The following is a 24791-nucleotide window of genomic DNA, read 5'->3' as shown; positions in this document are numbered from 1 at the left end:
GATAAAGAAAATTCGGTCGGTGGATGTGCAGGAAGGTTTATAGTGCCTTCCAGTCCGCAAGCAGTTTTGCAGGCCATATCTGGCCCCATCTCATTTACACTTGCAAGACTAGGCAGATTGGGTTGTTCCGATGTTGGCTGCATACTTACTCGCTCTGTTGATTTATAAAGGCGTACTAGAGTTTTGATCTTGATGATAAATATAAGGAGCACACAATCTCCAAAGCAAATATTGTGATTTGTTTCCGTTGATACCCTGGGTCAACACCAAAGCAGAGGCCAGGTAAGGACCGGGCCGAGGACGCGCGGGACGACGGCCCGCGCGACGCCCGGCAGCATGGGCGAGGTGAGCACGCCCAGGAGAACCCAGTTGAGGCTGAGCAGCGCCACGGCATCGGCGGCCGGCCCGCCCTTCCGCAGGGCGGCGCAGGACTGCGACACGCTGCGCATGGACACGCTCACCACGGCGAAGAGCCCCGCGAGCAATGGCAGGCACGGCGCGTCGACCGACCACGCCATCGCGCCCACCGCCAGCGACATGCCCAGGCTCCGCCGCCGCGCGATCAGCTTGGCCTGCCGCGCCAGTGCCTCCTCCGTGGTCAGGTTCGTGGCCGCCTTCGGTGAGATTGTCAGCGACAGGAACGACTGGTCAGCGCATTTCAAGGCCTCCTCCCGTGCTGCCTCAGCGACTTGTTCCTCTCCTCGAACTCTGCCGGCGGCTTCCCACAGCCTCGTCCGTTTCTTGCCAGACTCGGATGCGTTCTTGCCGTCGTTGCCATGATGAGTCGCACCTGCCACCGCCGCCGCCTTGTCCCACATGGACTTCCCCTTGTGCTCGTTCAGCCGCATGTTCTCTTGCCTGTGCCTGGCAGGCGAGCACGTATCATGCTTGCTGTTGTCACCATGCTTGCTGTTGTAATCTATTCCTATCCCCCCTCATTGCCGTGCTCTCTTCGGTTACTCCTGCAGTCCTGCTTCCACCCTACTCTTGCCGCCAGGAGGCAAGCTTCGGTACTCTTCAGAGCATCTTTCTCCTCCCTGACACGTACTGTACATTTCACCGACTTTTAGAGAAGGCTAGTTTGAGTACTGTTGAGCAATGCTGACTGGAATACACGGAGTTTTGTTTTATCTAAATACTACCGTTCTCTTTCAAGTCTAAACAAACTCAACAGCACAGCACAAAGCTAGCCTATTTTCTTAGAATTTCCAAAACAAACACCAATTAATAGAGCATCTGTTGCAGTTACAGGGTACAAAAGATGGCAAGCTGGCTTGACTTGCTTATTTTATGAACACCCTAGGAACACTACTTAGTACTTACACACAGAATTACTTTTGTCGAGCGTACACTGCACACGCTTGGCATGTGAAAGGGGAAGAAGGGGAAAAAATAATCACGCCTTATTGTTGTTACGTGACTTGTGTGTCTCGAAGTATACAAACACGCTGTGTTTCACCTTTGTGGACAAATAATCTTTACAGTGTGGACGTGAGCACGTACGTATGGAGTCAGAGCTGAGAGCGCTTCAAGTAGACGATCACCCCGACGCTGGCGACAGCAACCGCGCCAACCACGATGCCGAACCGGAGAGACGGCCGCCGTTTTTGCGCGGTTGAGGGATCTACAAGCGACACTGTGGATTCCGTCCTGGCCTCGGACGTGTCCATATGCAGCCTCAAAACCTGAAACAGGGAAGAAAACCGAGTGTCAAAAATCTGCACGGTACAGGGCGCTTTTAGTGGCTCAATAAGAAAACAAGAAGAATTGCCTTCCACCCAGCGGATTTGGCATGCTGGATTGCTGCGTTAAGGTCACTGGCAGTACTCAGGAGAACTCTGTCACCTTCATCATCGTCATACTGTTCAACATCGTGTGCAATTCAAGTGAGTGCATTCAAGTAGGCATTATTTCAAGTAAGAGTTACAGAGGGTTTAAAATTCCAATATTTTTAAACCACTAGCTTTGCAAAATACAAATTTTGGCTTGTTCTTCGCAATCTCAGTTGAAAAGCCATTTTTGGATAAAGTCAGTCTGTAACTACCCAAAAACCAAATAATAAATTATCTTCAGACTGAAAGAACAAATCAGTAGAGATATTTTTTTTACCGATAAATTGTACCATAATGTTAAAAACCTAGATACTGTTCTGTTAATATTGTGTGCTTCCAAGACAAGAATTCACCTCTTACCAGAAGGTTAATGTTCGACTTTTCATTATCCATTCCTAATCTGTATGCTACAGCAGACAGAAGCTCATCTAAGCTTTCTGAAACTGCAGAAAGAAAAGCGTGGTCAAGAAGAAGAGCACAAGTTTATACTACATCAACAGTAAACTACAATCAGGAAAGAACAGTGAGCACCAACCACAACTGAATCTGTGCATACGCCCTTTTTTATCTTCAATTTTAAAACAGAATGAAGTGTTAACATGAGGAGGATGTATATGCTTCCCTTCAGCATTGTCTGATGCCACCATACGAGACTCATCACTGCACAGGTTTAAGAAAATAGTATCAAAAGGAACTTCTGAAAAAGGAAAACAAACGTGCAAGTAGAAAAAGAACAACCTAAGAGCATCAGACTCCTCTGCAGGATGCACGGCAAGAGCCGAATCCCAAAACTTCTGCATCATTGTATTTGCCACATCATTTGCCCCAGAGGCTCCCTCAACCTAATGAAAACAAAAGATAAGGATTAGATAGTGATAAAGTAACCGCTTATGAAAAGTAGAAGCTTAACACAGCAGACAGTGCTACAGATGTCAATGCCACAAAGACTAAAATATACATTTGGCATTCCCAATTTAGCCTAATGTATCTCATTCTCTCTAGAAATCTCAGTTCTGTTCACTTGGTAAAACATGACCAGAACAAAGAAGTATGCAGTAACATGACTTGGTACAGGGAAAAGTTTTGGTCCTCACCAACGAGATGGCTGCATGGGTTAGCTGTAGAGCATCCAAACAGGCAACAATCTGTCCATCTATCCAAAGATCTACGTTAGATACACACTTAAAAGGAATGTTACTTTGCTGTTAGAAATCAGTACTTGCTTTTGTCTATGACAGGAATATGCAAAAATTTCCCATCTTGCATCGAGTGCAGAGCGTCAAGGATTGATGTGTCCGATGTAGCACAGTCAGGGTTTGCAGTCATAGCCTTCAGAAACACACAAGTATATGAATACAAATTGTCAACAAAAATAAAGAACAATATCATGAGAAATAAACATGAATGATCTAATTTGTATGTGTACCTTTTCTACAAGAGTTTCCTCCGGGGATAAGTTTTGTGCCACTACTCGCAAAACCAGATCCTTGGAACTGAAGAATGTCCATACAGTTTGAGTTAATCACTATTAAACGGAATTACATACTAGAAAGCAGCACAACTCATCATACTAGTGCCAGCACTGAACAAACATTTGTGTAGACAAAAACTCAAAAGCCTAAATGACTTTTTTGCACTAAACATACGTGATAATTCCTAGCAACATGCTCCCTGTCATGACAATCACCGAATTAACTCGGTGTTCTCTCATCTTTTTGGCGGCTAGAATTACCGGATCTGTAGGAGATACCACTGGAACACTAGAAAAAGAGAAGCAATGGAAAAAAATTCAGTGAGGATAAAATTTTACATCATAGATTTTCCTGGCTATGCAAATGTACCTGCAATTTTCAGTTATTATAGTTGACAATGAAGGCTTGAACATCTGTTCTCGAAGAGATTCCATGAATGCATGTGGTCCTAAGTAAGGAATCAAAAATACAACATCAGTTTGTTAAAAGAGAGCTGGTAACGCATCGTGCATGGTCTTGACGTATAGGTCGGTTCAATATTACATACGAAGATGATTCTAATGTCATTCAAAGAAAGTAAAACAAAGAAACCTGGAAAGTCATTTCCCCATTGTCGCTCAACCCCCTCCATAGCAGCTGCTATTGCACTGCCTTGTTCCGCAGCCTTCTCCATTCTTGAAATTGCGTCATAAAGGAACCTCGTAATGTCCAACATGGCGATGACTTCACCATGCTCCACTACGGGAAGATGCCTAAATTTGCCTGTGCATGAAAGCCGTGTCACCAAAAGAGACCTTCATCATTTTTTACCCGCATCGATAATCTGAAGTTTGCATGCTTTAAGTTTCAACCAAAATGCCGTCCTATGATAATGGCATATTTATCCAGTTTTTCTTCGCATAGATATTTTGAAGTTTTACAAGGTTCAAGCCTTTGGGGCCCCAACAGTGCAAAAGAAACTATAGTTTCTACCCAGATCTTACTCTTTTTTTGCCTCTTCTTTCATGCACCACTACTGTACTACAATTGTTCTTTTGCTACTTCCTCCATCTGTAGAAGCATTTTGATTCAGTTCTAGTTAGTGGATTTCATCATCCAAATGATGGTACATAATTCGACAAATAATTTATATTGTGCACAGCTAAATTGCAGTGGTTCTTTCCCATTCTGCACAGCACAACAGTATATATTGTCAGATTTAGGCCATCTCCAGTGGAAATAATAACAATGAATATGACTCAAAGTGAAACTGCAATGAATAGTGGTGCTGGGAATGAAGAAAATATATTACAAGAAGACCTTGGACCATCTTCTGCAGTGCCTCAATGGCCGATGAATTGGACATAACAAAAACTGGGTTCCGCGTCATCACCTTCACCAAACTTGTTTCTTCAGGCCTGAGACCCTCAGCGATCACCCGTCCTGCTATGTCCTACACAAAGTGCATACACAAATCCCCAGTGAAAATTTGATCCTCAGCATAGATACCATCAAGATCTTGATCATGATTTGGGTCTGGGAAAAAGGCTGATCATGATCGATCCCATGCATGAAATTCCTTAATAGAACCCCAAACCCGATTGTTTACTTTATCTGTTCTTGAAGCACAATATATTACTCTCATTGCTCCTAAAAAGGAAAGGCCGGAGCATATTCTTCTAAATTCCGTCAAAATAGATCTTTCTTGCTCTTGACATATGAATGAACTCATTCCACCTCATGGTTGCTAACCTTCGCGGCAAATTTTAAGAAAAATGCAAGCTTAAAAACAATTCAGCGCAATATCGCACACCTCTGTGCATCTTGACGCGCATTTCTGATGCTCCCCACAAATCCGCCCTCTTTCCTCCTTTTCCAAAAAAAATAAATAAAAAGCTGCGCTCTTTCCTTTCCACCAACTGATGCCACCTTTCCAACTCCCTGATTATTCTTACCTCCGCTGTGACAATGCCCGAGAGCATTCCGTTAGAGTCGGTGAGCAGCGCGGCGTCCACGCGCTTGGCCGCCATCCTTCGGCACGCCTCCGACACCGCGGTGGCCTCCGGGAGCGTGAGCGCCCTCGTCAACCTCAGCTTCTTCACCGTCCTCTCCAGCCTGCGCATGCATAAAACCAAGAAGTCAGCACGTGAAAAGGAACGATGGGGGAATCCGCGGCGCGTACGTACGATGCCTGGACCGGAGAGGTGGGCTTGGACGCCGCCTTCCCGTTGGCTGCGGCCGGAGGGGGCGGCGGTGGCGCGCGGCGGCGAGGCTGCGACGCGGCCATCGCCTGAGCCAGCAAAGGGAAGAGGAGGGAGGGGGATTGGGAGGTGGCGATGGAGGCGGCGGGGGTTTGAAATGGAGTCCAAGGCAAGACGCGCGGCGGCGCAGGAGAAGAAGACAGGAGGTGAAGAGAAGGTCGTTGCGTGCTGCAGCGGAGGAGCAGAGCAGTTAGTTGGTTTGCGTGGGCCCGGCACCTGCCGTGTCACTGCTGTGTGGGTCTAGAGGCCTCTGGGCCAGCCTGTCAGTGAAGCGAATCAGGTCCCCCCCCCCCCCCGGCGGAGTCCTCTACGGGAAGCTGGTCAGTGCTTGCCACGGTGTACCGCAATGGCCGGTCATGATGCCCGGATCCTCTGTGGGTACGAACAGGGAGACCGTAGGACCATAGAGTGCTACTAACTGAGACATGTGATGTACCCATTAAGTAGGCACAAATCAAAGAGACTAATGGCTTGTATGGGTAACCAACCCTGCTCTAGAAAAAGTATAACGATCGAACAATTGCCAATCATCGAGTCCAATGTTATGTTGCTACTCATTGTTCCTTCCCTTTGTGATCCCATGAGTTATTCAGTTTATAGTTTAGCATGAGTTTTTGCCGTTTCCATCTGGCTTAGTAGAAACGTGTACAGGGCCACATTACTCGTGGATGAAGCTTTGTCATCTGATAAATCCACTATATGCGGGACTTGAACTCATATATTATAATAACGATATATAAGAAACATAGTAAGTTATTCAGTGATAAATTATAAAATCTCTCTTGTTGTATAATATAAAACAACCGTACAATTGCTCGGTTGGTAGTTCGGTGACCAACACAGAACGAGTTTTAATTTGTTGTACGCAGAGTATTAGAACAAAGCATAGAAAGTGACAGCAGAGGGACCGTCTATTAATGATATATAAGAAACATAGTAAGTTATTTAGTGATAAATTATGAAATCTCTCTTGTCATATAATCTAAAACAACCGTACAATCGCTCGGTTGGTAGTTCGGTAACCAACGCAGAACGAGCTTTAATTTGTTATGCGCAGAGTATCAGAACCAAGCGCAAAAAGTGGGACCGTCTATTAAGATGCTCAAGCTGCTTAATTTGAATGCATTTACCTTATAAGTTTAGTGGGAAAACACAAATAATATTGTTAAATGGCATCCAAAAACTAGTTTATTCTTCTTGATGTTCAGAGAGGGGGTAGAAAAAAAACTTTTTGACTAGGCATAAATAGACTAGTTATTTAGTTGGCCAAGACCTGGTTTTGTCAATTTCCCAATACAGAAAATTATACGGTGAAGCATATAGATTCAAGTATTTGACTCTACAAAACTAGCAGCGTAATTACAGGCTACAGCACATGGGTTTAATATCGATCAAGGTCGCCGATGACACATATTCCTATCATAGAGTAGAGTGTGGAGATACATGACTTGGCATTTTTGCAGCATATACCAAAGACAATTTCTATGGCCGTCCATTCTCTTTATTAATATAATCTCTATTATATAAAATACGAGTTAATTTTTATATCATATCTTCTCGTACTCTCTTTTTATTTAATAAAAATCTATAAAAATTAAATATTTTATTTACTTTTATCATCAATCCTCGTTTTACAGCCACATTAACTCTTTACTGGCTATGGATATGTGACTTATTTTACTAATAAAAAAATGAAGAAATTTAGAGAGAAGTTAGCAGATAATCTCTTATTTCTTTTCTGATACTGTCGGAGAGTGAACTCCTGTCGCAGGGACCCCGAGAGACCCCTTTTTAGAGATTCGGCCGGGGGGATGATCCTGGAAAAACTTGTTTGGGAAATAAGCGGGAACGTAAATAAATGCGATGGCTGGCGGGAGACGATCACCCTAATGCAAGAAAAAGTGGGTACGCCGGGTTTTAGACAGGTTCGGGCCGCACGGAGGCGTAACACCCTACTCCTGTATGAGCACTATATTTATCCTTGAAGGGAATTCTTCAAGGAGGTATCTGGTTCTAAGGGGAGAGCTGTTTACAAAGAGCTTGAGACTCTTATGTTCTAGCTTAACTTGAGCTGGTTCGAGTGTCTGTCGATCTATCTTTGGCCTGGTTCGTCGGAGATTGTTGGTCGTCTGGTGGTCGGGGGCCTTTTTTCTCCTGCTTTTAGTGTTCTCCATCCTTTCCTTTTATAGGCGCGCCGACCTCAACATATCCTGAATGGGAAAGAGGGGACGCGAATGCCAAGGTGCCACGGAGAAAGGTGTAATCATTTCATTTTGGCGAAGTGACAGGGGCGGTGGAGAAATGCGGCGCGCATTCGACCACCAGCCGCTGCGGAAGCCTCGGGGCGCCCTAAAAGGGGCCCACCGGTCAGCCTCAGAGGTGCCTAGTGCGCCCACCCTGTCTTGTTCTTCTGCCAGGGCAGGGTGGCAGGCGGAGTGCTTCGATTCTGGCAACGTTATCCCGAGGCACCTGGATGAAACGGGACGGGACCCGTGCATTTAATGGACCCACGGCCCCCTGCTAGTGCATGGCAGGGTCTGACACTGGGGCGTGGGCAGCTGAGAATGTCAGGATGTCAGGATGTCAGACCGCGCGTGCCTATTAAATGCGGCATTGGGCCTTTGACTGGATGACACCCTGATGACGGGACCCTTCGGGTCGTTGAATGATCTTGCGCGAACCTTCGGGGCACCGAGTCCTCGGGGGCTGCCACGTGCAGCCCCGAGCACTCTCTCCCGAGCACTTCGGTGGGACCTTCGGGGCACCGAGTCCTCGGGGGCTGCCACGTGCAGCCCCGAGCACTCTCTCCCGAGCACTTTGGTGGGGCCTTCGGGGCACCGAGTCCTCGGGGGCTGCCAGGTGCAGCCCCGAGCACTCTCTCCCGAGCACTTCGGTGGGACCTTCGGGGCACCGAGTCCTCGGGGGCTGCCACGTGCAGCCCCGAGCACTCTCTCCCGAGGACTTCGTTCTTAGTATTTGGACCCTGCAGATCATCGGGGAACTAGGGTGCTCGGGAACCAGAGGCGGCGGCCCCGAGCACCTTCTCCCGGGACTTAGCTTTTTCTTACCTCGCAGGGTGGTGACATGTGGTGGATAGCCGGCCTGGCCTCGGGACTTAGGGACCCCTGGTTCTGAATACACCGACAGTAGCCCCCGGGCCCGTTGGTAGCCGATGGGACGGAGACTGCGAATGGGCCCTTCGTCACGACCGAGGCCAAGGCTAGCGCGGACGCCATGTGGCAAGCTTTCGAGAGGTGGCCCTTGCGGACCTAGACCTCAAGTACGTTCCAACGGGAAAATGAGTGGACGCGTGTCCACACAACTTCCGAAGGGTATGATAACCATACGGGCGGCACGCGCGGTCGCCGCGCAGATCGAGGAAAATACGCCTGGCAACCGCTGACATCGCGCGATCGGCGGGAGATTCGTCTGACAGTTGCGTCGACCGAGGCGACGCTTCGCCGAGCGAACCGTCTGGGGCGGCAGTTTTCGAATTTTGAGATATAAAAGGGGGAACGGATCGGTCCGTTTCCCCTTTTTACGCTCTCTTGCACTTGCGCTCCTGCCTTCTTGGTGCTCTGCCTGGAAGTCCCGGGGAGTACTCAGTCGGGCCGTTCCCGACCTTCCCATCCCCGAGGAATGAAGTTGTTCCGGTCGCTGGCGTTGGCGCAGCCAGCCCTCAAGCTCTCGCGAGTCCGCACTGCCCAGGTTAAGAAACGAAGACACAGACTCCCTTGCCCGGGAGATAGATCGATCCTGCTCGGAACACGCCGTGCCCAGTGAACACTTTTTCACTTTGCGACCACTCAGTTAGTAGAAGGGAGACGCGTGCGGGCGAGAATGTGACCAAGAGTCCTCGCGGTCCGGTGGTGCCCGGGTTTGAAACGGGCCGGACCGAGCACTGACAGCCTGCCCCCGAGACCTGAGCTCCGGACTACCCGAGTAGCTCGAGCGATAGGATTACCCAGGGTACCCGAGGACTCGGTAGTGCTCGGGGTCCATAAAAGCAGACCGAACACCACGACGACCACGAAGGGCTTCGGTCAGACATTATCGCAAGCACGGTACTCCTTTCTACAAACCGCTATGTCGTTCTGGGAAAAAGTAGACACGCGGCAGGGTTTTTGCGTGCAAGGAGACCACCTCGCCGAACAGATTAAAGCGCGAGAGCCCCCGAGAATGACTCGGGAACATAAATTTACTGAAAGCAGACTTGTCTGAATATAACCACTCACCGGACAGCTGTCGGCCTTCCGGCCAACCGATCCAGGAGGGGTGTGCTTCCGAGCTCGGGGGCCCGGGGACTTGATTCTTTCAACGGAGCGCCCGAGGGCCCAGAGGCATACGAGGCTCCTAGGGTCGGGTGGCCTCGACCACCCAAGCCTAAGTGGTAGGACCACCCGAAGACCCTTGGGGCCGACCAGAGACCGGGGCATTGAAGCCATCGCGGCCGAGCTGCTTGTGATTGCCAGCCTGTGACTTGAGAGAGAAGAATATAGAATTTCTTTGTCTGGTGCGCTCTGTTAGTGCGGTACTTGCTATAGACTGCTCTCGTTTTTGACCCGAGACCTCTCGAATACCCAAACCGGCGGACAAGAGCGGACAGAGGCATAACCTAGAGGTCCTATGGTTCGGTGGCGTCCGGGTATGACAGACCAGACCGAGCACCGACAGCCCGCTCCGGGGGCCCGAGCTCCGGACTACTCGAGCAGCTCGAGCGATTGGATTACCCAGAGCACCCCGAAACTTGGCAGTGCCCGGGAGCCTGCCACGACACCGAACACCACAGCCTACCATGCCGGACGTAGGTCAGCGGCGACTGCTCGCATGCATACCGATCGGGATTCTTTTGTCAACGGGAAAAAAGAGAGAGCGAACTTTTTCTCACACAACCGAGCCCCTCACCAGACATATTAAACATACGGAATCCAGAAAAAGTATTTTGATATAGCGATTGCTTATTGAAAAACTTAATGTGCAATATTTACAAGGTTGGGTGACATCGACTTACCTCACGGGGCGAAGCCCTCAGACTGCTCGGGCGGGGAGAAGCCCCCGGCCTTACTAACCTGAACCGCGAGCACGACCATCTACGGGTAGAAGCGTCGAAGATGCTCGATGTTCCACGGATTCGGGAGTGGCTGTCCTTCCTCCGTCGCCAACCTGAAAGAACCTGCCCGGGGGACCGCGATCACGGTGAAGGGACCTTCCCACACAGGGGACAACTTATTCATTCCTTCGCGCGACTGGATGCGTCGGAGAACTAGGTCCCCCACCTCGAGAGACCGGGCCCGGACATGGCGCAGATGATAACGCCGCAGACTCTGCTGGTACCGAGCCGCCCGGACAGCAGCACGCCGCCGGCGCTCCTCCAGGTAGTCTACGTCGTCGCGCCTTTGATGCTCCTGCTCACCCTCAGAGTATGCATGCACTCGAGGGGAGCCCAGAGTGAGCTCGGAGGGGAGGACTGCCTCGGCGCCGTAGACGAGGAAGAAAGGAGTCTCCCCGGTGGCGCGGCTTGGCGTAGTCCGATTGGCCCATAGCACGGCTGGCAGCTCGTCCACCCATCCCTTCCCGTGCTTAGCGAGCACGTTATAGGTCCGGGTTTTGAGGCCCTTTAGTATCTCCGCGTTGGCGCGCTCGACCTGCCCGTTACTCTGAGGATGAGCGACGGAAGCGAAGCAGAGCTTGATGCCGAGATCTTCGCAATAGTCCCCGAACAAGGCACTTGTGAACTGGGTGCCGTTGTCGGTGATGATCCGATTGGGGACACCAAAGCGGCTAGTGATGCCGCGGATAAACTGGAGCGCCGTGTTTTTGGTCACCTTGATGACTGGGACCGCCTCCGGCCACTTGGTGAATTTGTCGATAGCGACATATAGGTATGCATAGCCCCCGACTGCTCGGGAGAATGGACCCAGAATGTCCAAACCCCAGACCGCGAAAGGTCATGACAGGGGAATGGTATGGAGAGCCTGAGCTGGCTGGTGAATCTGCTTTGCATGGAACTGGCATGCCCTGCAGCGCCGAACCAGCTCGGAAGCATCCTGGAGAGCTGTAGGCCAGTAGAAACCTTGCCGGAAGGCTTTCCCGACCAGCGTGCGGAACGATGAATGGCCACCGCACTCGCCCTCGTGGACCTCAGCGAGAAGATCGCCGCCTTCTGCCCGAGAGATGCATTTCAGGAGGATACCTCCTGCGCTACGTCGGTAGAGATCCCCATCCACAATGGCATAGCGTTTGGACTGCCGAGCAACCCTTTCGGCAGACGCCTCATCCTCGGGTAGGAACTTTTCTTTCAAGTACCCTCGGATGTCAGACATCCACGAGGCATCTTGAGAACATTCGGCGAGCACAGCGCACTCGTCGGACGGCGGCGCCCTGACGGGGCTTCCCACTGAGGGTACCGCCGGGGTCTCCTGAATTGAGTTCGAGGTTTCCCCTTCATCCTGTTCGGCAGGCAGGACGGAAGGCCGTGCGAGTCTTTCTTCAAAGACTCCGGCAGGGACGTGCGCACGTGATGAGGCCAGGCGAGAGAGCTCGTCGGCCGGAGCATTGTCGCGGCGAGAGATATGCCGCAATTCGAGGCCGTCGAAGCGTCTCTCGAGCTTTCTGACTGCAGCCACGTACGCCGCCATTTGAGGATCCGTGCACTGGTACTCCTTGGACACCTGGTTGACGACCAGTTGGGAGTCCCCTTTGACCAGGAGGCGACGAATCCCGAGCCCCACCGCAGCTCGGAGGCCGGCGATGAGACCTTCATACTCCGCCATGTTGTTGGATGCGCGGAATTGCAACTGTACGACGTACCGGAGCTCTTCACCCGTTGGGGAGGTGAGAACCACTCCGGCCCCTGCGCCTTTCAGCGAGAGGGAGCCGTCGAAGTGCATGACCCAGTACCCGGGCGCGTCGTGCCCGGGATAGGCAGAAACCTCTTCTGGGACGACGCAGGGGACGGGCGTCCACTCTGCCAAGAAGTCGGAGAGTGCCTGGCTTTTAATTGCCTGGCGACTGACGAAGTGTAGGTCGAACTCCGCCAGCTCTACTGCCCATTTGACAACGCGCCCGGTGCCTTCCCGGTTCCGGAGAATGGGTCCCAGTGGATAAGTGGTAACCACCGAGACTTTGTGCGCCTGGAAGTAGTGGCGCAGCTTCCGGGAGGCGATGAGCACGGCATAGAGCAGCTTCTGAGCTTGGGGATACCTTGTCTTGGCCTCCCGGAGGACCTCGCTGACGAAGTACACCGGTCGCTGTACCCGGCAGGCCCGGATGGTGGCCCCACCCGGGGGGCTGCCACAGCCCCCAGGGTCGGCGGTATGGTCGGGGTTGGCCGGGCATTCGAGCTCGATTCCTTGGCTGGGAAGAGCAGTGTGCTCGGGCTCGACCCCTCGCTCCGGGGGAGCCACGAGGACAGGTGAGTGGTCGGGGGCCTCTGGGAGCTGGGACCCAGCACCCGGCCCTGAACACTCGTCTCGCTCCACCACCAATACTACGCTCACAACCTGAGGAGTGGCTGAAACGTAAAGCAGCAGGGGCTCACCTTGAGAAGGAGCCACCAACACGGGTGGCGAAGTAAGGTACTTCTTTAAGTCGCGGAAGGCCTGCTCGGCCTCCGGCGTCCAGTCAAAATGACCGGATTTTTTCAGAAGCTTGAAGAGGGGGAGCCCTCGCTCCCCGAGCTTGGAGATGAAGCGCCCGAGGGCGGCCATGCAGCCGGCGAGGCGCTGGACCTCCTTGAGTCGAACCAGGGGTCGCATCTGCTCGATGGCCCGGATCTTCTCCGGATTGACCTCGATTCCTCGGCCAGAGACCAAGAAACCAAGGAGCTTGCCCGCCGGGACCCCGAAGACACATTTCTCCGGGTTGAGCTTGAGGCGGGTAGAGCGGAGACTGTTGAAAGTCTCGGCAAGGTCCTCGAGCAGGGTGGCGCGGTCTTGGGTTTTGACCACGAGATCGTCGATGTAGGCCTCGACGTTGCGGCCAACCTGCGAGTTAAGAGTGATACGAATGGCGCGCTGGAAGGATGATCCAGCGTTGCGCAGGCCGAAAGGCATTGACATGTAGCAATAAGTCCCCATCGGGGTAGTAAAAGCAGTTTTTTCCTCGTCCCCTACGGCCATGCGAATCTGGTGATACCCAGAGTTTGCATCTAGGAAGCACAAAAGATCACATCCCACAGTTGAATCTACGATTTGATCAATGCGAGGTAAGGGGAAGGGATCTTTAGGACAAGCCTTGTTAAGGTCGGTGTAGTCCACGCACATGCGAAGCTTGCCGTTGGCCTTCGGGACGATGACTGGATTTGCTAGCCAGTCGGGGTGGAGGACTTCTCTGATGAATCCGGCGTCGAGGAGCTTGCGGACCTGCTCGCGGATAAACTCCTGGCGCTCTGGCGCCTGCCGCCGGACCTTCTGCTTCACCGGGCGGGCGTCCGGACGCACAGCCAAGTGATGCTCGATCACCTCCCTAGGGATCCCAGGCATGTCGGACGGTTGCCAGGCAAACACGTCCACGTTAGCCCGGAGGAAGGCGACGAGCGCGCTTTCCTATTTGCTGCCCAGGTCGCTGCCGATTCGGACAACCTGGGTAGCGCCTTCGCCCACCTCGACCTCCTTCGTTGGAACAGAGGTGTCGGCGGCGAGTCGGGGTCTGGGTGAAGAGGGTCCCGGGCCCCCTGAAGAGCCATCAACCTCGGCCTGTGCTGAGACCAGAGCCATGTATGATTGTTCGGCGCAGGAGACGGCGCCGCGGGAGTCGGCGACCACGGAGATAGAGCCTGCGGGGCTGGGCATCTTCACCGTAAGGTATGCATAATGCACGGCCATCATGAACTTGGCAAGCGCCGGACGCCCGAGGATGGCGTTGTAGGGGAGAGGGAGCTCCGCAACATCGAAGAGGACGCACTCCGTGCGGAAGTTGTCCCGGCTCCCAAATGTGACAGGCAACTCAACCTGCCCGAGGGGTAGGGAGTGCCCGGGAGTTACTCCACAGAAAGGGAGTGACGGCTTTAGGCGTCGGGAAGATACTTGCAGCTTCTCAAAAGCCTCCTTGGAGAGGAGGTTGAGGCCGGCACCACCGTCGATCAGCACTCTGCCGACCTTAACATTGCAGATAGTGGGAGACACAACCAGAGGTAGCCGTCCCACGGCTGCAGTACTGACGGGGTGATCTGCCATGCTGAACGTGATCGGAGCATCCGACCACCTCAGGGGTCTTGTGGCCTCCTCGCTCGGGGTTGCCGAGCACACTTCGCGCCGCATGACCTTGATGCCACGGCGCGAGCAGGGTGTGTAAGCGCCCCCGTCGATGAAGGCAACCGCATGCTCGGGCTCCTGGAAGCCGAGCTCGGCGTTGTTGGGGACGACCTCGGCATCGCCTCCTCCGTGGGACTCGTCGCGCTCCCTCTGGCGCTGCTCCACGAGTCCTTTGACCGTACGACACTCCGTGAGGTCGTGCCATCTGGTCAGGTGTATGGGACACCATTTACCTGGCTCGGGCCCCGCGGGAGCGGGGACCCTCGCTGGAATAGGAGCTCGGCCAGGGGCCGGGGCTCTTGCTGGAGCTGACGCCCTAGCCGGTGCCGGGGCCCTCGCGGGCACAGAGGCCCGAGGAGGAGCCCGAGCAGGGGCCCTGACGGGGCGCCGATCGGCACCCGGCCGACGCTCTTGCCGGCGATCGGGCTCTTGCGGCTCCCTATGAGCGGGGACTTGGGCTAGCTCAACGGGAGCGGCCTCGCGCTTCCATCTCTTTTTCTTTTCCCGCTTATCAGAGCGGGAAGAACTTGGCTGGTCGGAAACGGGGCGAGGAGCATGCCATGCCCTGGCCTCCGCAGCCTTGGCGCACTTATCGGCCAGTGCGAAAAGCTCCGCAGGGGTCTCGATCTCATGCGTACCTAGCTTCTCGAGCATCCGCTCATCACGGACGCCCTGCCGAAAAGCAACAATAACAGCATGGGGGGCCACTCGCGGAATAGTGTTGCGAACCTGGCTGAAACGCTGTATAAATCGCCGTAGCGTCTCCCCTTCCTGCTGTTGGACGGCGTGGAGGTTGCACTCCAGACCGGGACGTGCGAACGTGCCCTGAAAGTTGGCCACGAATTGGTGGCACAGGTCATCCCAGGAGCTGATAGATCCTGGGGGTAAGTTCATAAGCCAAGAGCGGGCGGAACCCCTCAAGGCAACATGAAAATAGTTTACCATCACCTTTTCGCTGCCTCCGGCCGCTTGGACGGCCGTCGTGTAGATCTGGAGGAACTCGACGGGGTCGATGGACCCGTCGTACTTCTCCGGCAGCTCGGGGCGGAACTTGGAAGGCCACCTCACCCGGCGGAGCTCGGCGGTGAAGGCACGGCAACCGGTGCCGTACCCCGCAGCACGAGCGGGGGTTCTTGGTGGCGAGAAGCGGCGAGCCGGGGATCCCCGGTGGTCGTGGGCCGGGAGAGAGGAAGCCTGGTCCTCTGCCCCAACCCCCTGCCGGGTCTCCCGCTGACGCTCGAGAGTGACTCGGGCATCCTCGTGGCCCCTCCGCTCGTCAAGGTGCAAGCGAAGGTCTCGGGCTTCTGACACGGCCAGGGGGACTGCGCTCCGCCTGGAGACCCCTCGGCCCGTGCGGGTGTTGCCCGCTGAGGAGCCGGCTCTGGCGGCACCGTGCTGAGAAGTGGCGCGAGGACTCCCGGCCTGCACCTGGCGACGAGCAGTGCCGACCAAAGCGACGACATCTTGCATCCACCGGCTTTCCGGAGTGTTTGGCGTGGCCTGAATGGGCGGGTGTCTGAGGAGAGCTTGTGCTGCAAGCAACGCGCTCCCTGGGCTGGCCTCACTGAAAGCGAGCCTGCACCGAGGCGGCACCCGACGTGGTCCAGAGGCAGACCTGGCGGCCGGGGTCCCGACCACCTGCTGGGGGTCGGAAAGTACGTTGGCAGCGGCGGCGGCGCTGATGGGCCCAGCGCCTTGATCCCCTTGGGCGGGAAAAGCCGCACGCGTGGATGGCGGCTGCCGCGGGTACGCAGCAGCGACGGGGCTTTCTTCGTGGGGCAGCGTTCCGTTACTGGAAGTGGAGCCGGAACGCTGGAGACGGTGCCCACCTGCCATCTTTTCCTGTGGAGAAAAAAGTGAAACAAACAATCCAGGGATATTCCCCCCTACCTGGCGCGCCAGCTGTCGGAGAGTGAACTCCTGTCGCAGGGACCCCGAGAGACCCCTTTTTAGAGATTCGGCCGGGGGGATGATCCTGGAAAAACTTGTTTGGGAAATAAGCGGGAACGGAAATAAATGCGATGGCTGGCGGGAGACGATCACCCTAATGCAAGAAAAAGTGGGTACGCCGGGTTTTAGACAGGTTCGGGCCGCACGGAGGCGTAACACCCTACTCCTGTATGAGCACTATATTTATCCTTGAAGGGAATTCTTCAAGGAGGTATCTGGTTCTAAGGGGAGAGCTGTTTACAAAGAGCTTGAGGCTCTTATGTTCTAGCTTAACTTGAGCTGGTTCGAGTGTCTGTCGATCTATCTTTGGCCTGGTTCGTCGGAGATTGTTGGTCGTCTGGTGGTCGGGGGCCTTTTTTCTCCTGCTTTTAGTGTTCTCCATCCTTTCCTTTTATAGGCGCGCCGACCTCAACATATCCTGAATGGGAAAGAGGGGACGCGAATGCCAAGGTGCCACGGAGAAAGGTGTAATCATTTCATTTTGGCGAAGTGACAGGGGCGGTGGAGAAATGCGGCGCGCATTCGACCACCCGCCGCTGCGGAAGCCTCGGGGCACCCTAAAAGGGGCCCACCGGTCAGCCTCAGAGGTGCCCAGTGCGCCCACCCTGTCTTGTTCTTCTGCCAGGGCAGGGTGGCAGGCGGAGTGCTTCGATTCTGGCAACGTTATCCCGAGGCACCTGGATGAAACGGGACGGGACCCGTGCATTTAATGGACCCACGGCCCCCTGCTAGTGCATGGCAGGGTCTGACACTGGGGCGTGGGCAGCTGAGAATGTCAGGATGTCAGGATGTCAGACCGCGCGTGCCTATTAAATGCGGCATTGGGCCTTTGACTGGATGACACCCTGATGACGGGACCCTTCGGGTCGTTGAATGATCTTGCGCGAACCTTCGGGGCACCGAGTCCTCGGGGGCTGCCACGTGCAGCCCCGAGCACTCTCTCCCGAGCACTTCGGTGGGACCTTCGGGGCACCGAGTCCTCGGGGGCTGCCACGTGCAGCCCCGAGCACTCTCTCCCGAGCACTTCGGTGGGGCCTTCGGGGCACCGAGTCCTCGGGGGCTGCCACGTGCAGCCCCGAGCACTCTCTCCCGAGCACTTCGGTGGGACCTTCGTTGCACCGAGTCCTCGGGGGCTGCCACGTGCAGCCCCGAGCACTCTCTCCCGAGCACTTTGGTGGGGCCTTCGGGGCACCGAGTCCTCGGGGGCTGCCACGTGCAGCCCCGAGCACTCTCTCCCGAGCACTTCGGTGGGACCTTCGGGGCACCGAGTCCTCGGGGGCTGCCACGTGCAGCCCCGAGCACTCTCTCCCGAGGACTTCGTTCTTAGTATTTGGACCCTGCAGATCATCGGGGAACTAGGGTGCTCGGGAACCAGAGGCGGCGGCCCCGAGCACCTTCTCCCGGGACTTAGCTTTTTCTTACCTCGCAGAGTGGTGACATGTGGTGGATAGCCGGCCTGGCCTCGGGACTTAGGGACCCCTGGTTCTGAATACACCGACAGATACTATCTGAAATCAAACCATAACATCGCTCCTAACGTATTCGTTGACGATGCTTTCATAGCACATCCATATTTTCATAACTCAAGTTTATATTTAATATTATTGTATTTAATATTTTATATTTTTGTTGTAACACGTGAACACTTAGCTAATATTAAAAAAAACTGGTCTGCGGTGGTGATGGTCACAACTCCTCACCTAGTTTTGGTGCTGACAGGTGGGCCCCGCTACATCTCCAGCCATCCCGCTCGCGTGGTGGTCCCATCTCCATCTCCTCACACAACAGTCGGCGCCGACAGGTGGGTCCGTTCCTCCTCACAAAACCTGGGAGCGTTTGCCTTGTGGGATCACCACGCGAGTGGCCACGGCTTGCTGGGCGTGAAGCCCCTGCCACCAACGGCTCAAGACATGCATCATTGTATTGCTGCATGCGGATGAATCCATCCATCCCTGCTGCTTTCCTGAGCAACATGAACCACATCGATCTCCTTGGCCAATGCACGCACCAACGCGCAGGAAACTAACGAAGCAATTGATCGATCCTGTCATGGAGGTATTGGACCTCAAGATCATAAAAGATATGAACAGGAACGGGTTACGGGTCCATTCTCAAATAAGATCCACCTGAACCCTATATTCAGAGCCATTTATTCGGCTCGTTTTCTGCAGACATTGTTCATGTTTTTGCTAGCTGATCCTTAACTTGTGCATGTATATCTATTACGAAGCCTTCGGTAAAATCTCCTGAGTCCTGACCTAATAACAGTTTGCCTTTTGCGATACTACCTGTGGTGTGTTTCAGCGTGACATAAAATTACATACCAAACAAAAATTAAGATCAACAAATCAAAGTGGAGTAAAGAAGAAATTCAGGGTAAGAAAAATTAATGGGACTATCAGAATATCAGATCTAATCAATCACCATTTCTATCTGGGACTGATGTGAACAATTTACTTTTGCGACCTCGATTCCTCAAATTACATAGATAGATAGCACAAATATCTAGCTAAACACTGAATTTTAACTACTACTCAGTACTCACAACACGCAGAAATAATCATTGGTACTCAGAGGCCAGGTGTATAGCTCACCCTAGTGCCTGTCAATCCTGGACATGCCGATCAAGGAGGCCGCCGCCGGGGAGTAGTAGTATGTAGTGGCGGCGCCCGAGCTCGAAGGCGCCGACGGCGACGTCGGCCGGCGGAAGACCAGGCCGGAGACACGCACAGCCACGATTAGCGCCGTGCCTATCCCCACCGCCATGCCGACGACCTCTTGCAGCCTGCAGATGCTCCTTCGCATCATCACCCGCAGCAGGACGTGGATCGCGCAGTCCATGGACGCTGTCTAGCCAGTCCGGCCTCTCTGGTTGCCGGTCTAGACCTGCAGCTTCAAGAGATGCACTTGCTTTGGTTCTCCCTCGACTCTCACTGTTGAAATTTAGCTCGTGTAATTACGAATCTAGCTACGTATATATAGTAGCTAGAACCCGGCGGCCGGCGTGTGTTTAGGACGGCAGGTAGGTTGGTTTGGTCATCATATCATGTACCTTGCAATATTAATGGGCGTGATGGCAACATGAGATCCACCATACATACTGTGCGTAACTGTTAGGTTGGTTTTAGTTAAAGTGATTGTTGAAGACCCAAATGTTTATGTATCAATTTTGGAATCCACCGATTTTACTTCTCTGTAAACATCTTCCGTTTGTGCATTATATGACTTGTTGTATGAATTTATTCGTAGCACTGATCGATAACATTTTGCAGTTTGACTAATTAGATTTAATTAGGATATTATTACTTTTTTAGGCAAATGACAAGGAGGGGGGAGTTTCCCCACCTAATATTATTGAATCAAATATATGCTTTCGAGTAAAAAAAAACATATCTACGCTTTCCCTTGCATCAGTTTTTTTAAGGACCTTGCATCGGTTTATTACAACCTCATGGTCCTATATATGGTGTGCATATGAAAGGTGCTGTAAATCAGATCCACCCCATTTTATGTTGTCATCTCCATGGTCACATGTTTAGGTTAAATATAAAGCTAATGAAATGACATCATAACTTCATATACATGCTGTCAAAAATGATGCAACTAGCAGCTACCATAAAATAAATAAATTGATCATATAATGCACAAACGGGCACTAGCTACAGTACCAACTTTAGCCCAATTGCGCTGATGAATCATAATTATTTTGTGTCCATAAAAATTTCATCCGCAGCATTCTGAGTTATTTGAGAAAACTACTGTTTTAAAAAAATTAACAGTGCAATGCCTTGAATTTGGAACCAAAGCCAATTAACAACTGGCTAGAGGAATTTTCTTCTGATCTATCACGCAAGAATTGTGATCTATGTAAAGAAAAAGAAATTGAGAAGGAGAAAAAGAGTAACCATGGTATATGTGATATGCATATGAATTATATATGATCAGTTTCTTGTGTGCAGTAATAGTTAACTCAAGGATATATAATTTTACGTCATAGGTTATATTAATTCATCAAAATTAATCTATATGTACAGTAAATCGTAGCGAAATCCATGAGCAGGCGACCGGACAAATTCGCGTAAATCAAAGGAACAGGACGATGACAATCATAGGGCCACCTAGGTTAGTGATTAGCAACATGATGCGCTCACTCCCATGTGGTACTTCACGCGTATACTGTAGCAGATCTGCAGGGAATAAAAATGCCTATAGCAGAAAATATTGTTACACCGTACCAAGCACAGCTAATAATGTGCGTATATGGTTTATAAGAATGGGAATATATTTTCTTTTTTTTCACAACTATTAATAATGGGAATGGATTGGCATGTGTATCATGTCAGATAAGTGTAAGCATCTAGCCCCTTAATTCGAGTTTTGGTGATTAATAACAACACAATCATCGTGACTAACTTTTATTGAGCCCCTTAGATTGGTTTTCATATGTATGGTTCAAAAGATATGTATGAAGATTAAGGACTAACTAGTTCTAAGTGTCGTTTGGAATTGAGAGACACTTAAGTAGTGTATGACTTTTTTTTCTGTACTATTAGGAGGTTGAGAATAATAGCTTTATCTAGTTTGATCTAGATAGATAGTTATGATGCAAACTAGTTAAGCCTAGCACTAGTTAGCTCAGAGTAAACCTAAAATATTGAGAAAGTTTAAGCTGGGATAAAGATTGGTCGAATTGAAGAAGTCACAGTGCAATTCTACTCACCGAAAGCTTATGTGTCTCCACTGAAAGTTTATCGTCAGAAAGTTTTTCGAAGGATGCAGAAATATTGCACTCATTGGAAGCTTAAGTATGTTCACCGGAAGCTTAGTAGAGAGCCTCTACTCACCGGAAGCTTGCATCAGAAGATGTTTACATAGAGATATGTTTTGGTGAAGATCAAGGTACTCTACTCATCAGAAGTTCCGATGAGCATCAGTCTCACCAGAAGAGTTCAAGTCAATGTACCCATCGAAAGTTTCAGTGAGTGCATCGAAAGGTTGTGATCTTTTTGGAGTTAGCCGTGAAATTTGGACTTTCTGCTCATCGGATGTTCCAGTGGGGAATTTAAATTCCCGTTCGAATTTTCAATTAGTAGAATTAAAGTTAACGGCTAAATTTTTGAGAAATTTGAGTTGTACTCATCGAGTGTTCCGATGATGAGAATTTGGTCTCATCGGAACTTTTGATGAGTGCAATTCATCTGAGTGATTGTACAACAGCTAATTTTTGTCTTTGTGCTATAAGTAACCCTCCACCTATTTTAGTTTGCAACTCTTTGCTTGTATGTGTTCTTAGTGGTATTCTAAGAGGATCAAGAGAAAGAAGCACTTAAATGATTTTAAACTCCCTGGTTGCAAGATTAAGGATATCGTTATACTAGGAGAGTAGTTAGTGTGCATCCAATTATCTCTTTGGTTTAGATTAGGTCAAGTGAGATTTTTAGTTTATTACTCTTGGTGATTAACATCACTATTACTCTTAGTGATTGACGCCACCTAGACGGTTTAGTGAAGTTTATCTTGAGTAGATTCAAGGTGAAGTGATTGTTGAATCCCCAAGATGTTCATGCACCAATTTGGAGTCCACCAATCTGGAATAGAGCGTTTGGTCCTTTGCGTGGGATCACGAGTGAGCTAGACCCTTGCGCGGTGCTCCAATGAGGATTAGAGGGAGCGTCAACTTCTCGATACCTTGAGAAAAAATCGAGTCTTCATATCCCTTCTATTTATTTTGAGCAATTTCATTCTAGCATTTAATTTTCATATTTACTTTCTTGCAAGTTTCTTTGCTAAGTTTGTATTGTTAGAATAGGGGTAGTGTTTGATTGAGCTTTCATAAGAGCCTTATGTTTTATGCAAATTTATATTTGAATCATCGTGTCAATGTGCAAAATAAATATCAAACAGTTCATCTACAAAAATTCTTGTTTGGAATCCTTGCAAAAAAAGCTTGCTTAGAACGACCTAGAAATTTTTGCGAGCAAGTATAGTTCAATTCCTACAGGATTCATTGAAATGATATGCATTTACAGTTGGACACCAAGCAGCTAAGTACTCCCTGAATTATTCGTGAATTCTAATCCGACAAATGAAGTCTCGCCACGCTTACGGTGTTCCGAACAAATGGCGGTGCAGGCGTCGGACTCAGCCCGGAGTTGATTGAGGGGCCGGGCCCCGATCAATGAGGACACGATGTGCTCATCTTCCGTAGGCGCTGCATGGTCATTAGGGATGGGGCCAAGTAACAGTGACGAGGGTGTCGACATTTTTGCTCTGGTTGTTTCAACATCATCATCATCATCGAATGGATGATTCTTTCAGAAAGTTTAATAAAATACAGCATGGCCAATAGCTGAATCTATCGACTGATGTTCACTCAGAGCATCTTGAACAGATTAGCTAAATTTCAACCTCCGTATCTTTATTTGGTTATTTATTTTAAAAGATTCTCTTTTCATATTTTTTACACTTCAACAAACTAGCTAAATCTCATTCTTCATATCCCATTTACCTATACTTTATTTGTAAGACTAGTTTTTTCAAACAACTATTTTTTTAATGGCTAATTTTTTGCAACAGATGTTCCTTGCAATGCATGTGGATAGATGGTAAAGAAATTTACAATACGTGTACTTGTATGGTAACAAAATTTACCATAGTGTAATCGCAATTATGATCCCGTCACAGTCATGGTAACCGGAGTTAGATTTCGCCACAAACATAGTAATCGGAGTTATAATCCCACCATAAAAACAGTTACGATCCCACCATAGGCATGATAATGGGAGTTATGATCCCGTCACAGGCATGGTAACCGAAGTTACGATCCCACCACAAAAATAGTTAAATTTAGAGAATTTTTATTTAAAATTTCTAAGAGATTTTTAGTTAAAACTAGTTAAAATGAGTTCTCTATTATTCATTCTATGAGCACAGAAATCAGTGTAATTTTAGAAGCACTATAAAGTCACTTTTTGAATTTATGAAAAAACGAGAGGAAAAAAAATGAAGTTTTGAAGCAAAAGCTAAGGGGTCGTTTGGTAGAGCTCTGATTCTGTGGTGAGAGTGATTCTATGGTGGAAGTGATTCTATGATGGAAGTGATTCTATTTGTAAAATCGTTTGGTATGCTAGTGGTGAAAGTGATTCCTGAGAGAATATTATGTTGAAATTGAGGAGAATCAGATGAAAGCTAGATTTTTCAGCTCCCACCTCGTAATACAAATCGTTAAGTGATTTTCGCGCGGAATCCACTCCCAGGCAAAGCGTTTGGCAGCGCGGGAGCTGATTTCCGCGCGAAATCACTCCACCAAACGGGGCCTAAGTAGCTTCTCTCTCAGCTCTCTCTACAGGAGTTACTATAGGAATTTAACGAGTCTGGAGGTGAACACTAAGTTTGACCAGTGAGTGGAGTCGGATGGTGATTCTCGGTCTTCTGGCCAATTTTAGCGATGACACGTCAAATAGCTCTTTTGTTGGAGATGTTTTTAGTGTGGAGTTAATTTCATAAAGTTTAATAAAATGTTGCCGCGGTGTTCTTGTTGGTTATCAATCTGTTTAGACTTATAGGAAACATAATTGATTTGACGACGTTGGCATCATATATACGTCAAAATAGTGTGTAGCAGAATCCACACAATGGCACATATTGAGCTTCTTTTTTTTCTCCTTAAAATTCGCGTGCGTATTCAGCGACTTTCTGTTGCTTGTTTGTTTGGGTTTCAGTTGGACTTATGATTTTTCTTCCTTAATTTTTAAAACGGCAGATATCAGGTGAAAAAAATCAATGTCGAACTTAATTGCATTTGTAGAAGTTCACAAAACACCATGCTGTACTCGGTTTTTGTTGCTGTAGAGAACTGCACTGGCAAAAACAAAAAAAACTATTTCTCATCCGCGCATGCAATACGGCAGTGACGCTGCATTAAGCAAATAAGAGAGCCAAATGATTTTGCACGAGACGTATATACTCAAGATATTACTTTTAAGATTATAGAAAGACACAAATATACGCACATGGATGGTTCGGTTGACACTTGGTGCGACA

General features: G+C 50.3%; 2 protein-coding genes across 5 annotated transcripts; both read right to left on the bottom strand.

Annotated features, from left to right (window-relative positions):
• Positions 1-111: 111 nt before the first annotated feature.
• LOC133909650 (uncharacterized) lies at positions 112-1062 on the bottom strand. Its single transcript, XM_062352176.1, has one exon. It carries the CDS (start codon positions 846-848, stop codon positions 261-263), a length of 588 nt encoding a protein of 195 aa, XP_062208160.1. The 5' UTR covers positions 849-1062; the 3' UTR covers positions 112-260.
• A 113-nt stretch (positions 1063-1175) lies between these two features.
• On the bottom strand, positions 1176-18707 carry LOC133909649 (CBS domain-containing protein CBSCBSPB3-like). Of its 4 annotated transcripts, none has more exons than XM_062352174.1 (14): positions 18449-18707; positions 5239-5398; positions 4604-4736; positions 3896-4066; positions 3674-3752; positions 3479-3592; positions 3259-3325; positions 3056-3161; positions 2927-2985; positions 2571-2674; positions 2368-2492; positions 2193-2275; positions 1772-1861; positions 1176-1685 (listed from the first exon to the last, which is right to left on the bottom strand). In XM_062352174.1, the coding sequence occupies exons 2-14, from the start codon at positions 5311-5313 to the stop codon at positions 1512-1514; spliced, it is 1380 nt and encodes a 459-aa protein (XP_062208158.1). In that variant the 5' UTR covers positions 5314-5398; positions 18449-18707; the 3' UTR covers positions 1176-1511. The 4 variants fall into 4 exon arrangements, 3 of the variants coding, with proteins under 3 accessions (XP_062208158.1, XP_062208156.1, XP_062208157.1); XM_062352172.1 differs by lacking the exon at positions 18449-18707 and adding an exon at positions 5470-5710; XR_009908417.1 differs by lacking the exon at positions 18449-18707 and adding an exon at positions 5470-5714 and having other exon boundaries at positions 1637-1685; positions 2186-2275.
• Between the last annotated feature and the right edge of the window lie 6084 nt (positions 18708-24791).

Source organism: Phragmites australis, chromosome 2, assembly GCF_958298935.1.
Source record: "Phragmites australis chromosome 2, lpPhrAust1.1, whole genome shotgun sequence".
NCBI classification, from domain to species: domain Eukaryota; kingdom Viridiplantae; phylum Streptophyta; class Magnoliopsida; order Poales; family Poaceae; genus Phragmites; species Phragmites australis.
The sequence above is the reverse complement of the archived record's forward strand: the minus strand, read 5'-3'. Positions and strand labels throughout refer to the sequence as shown.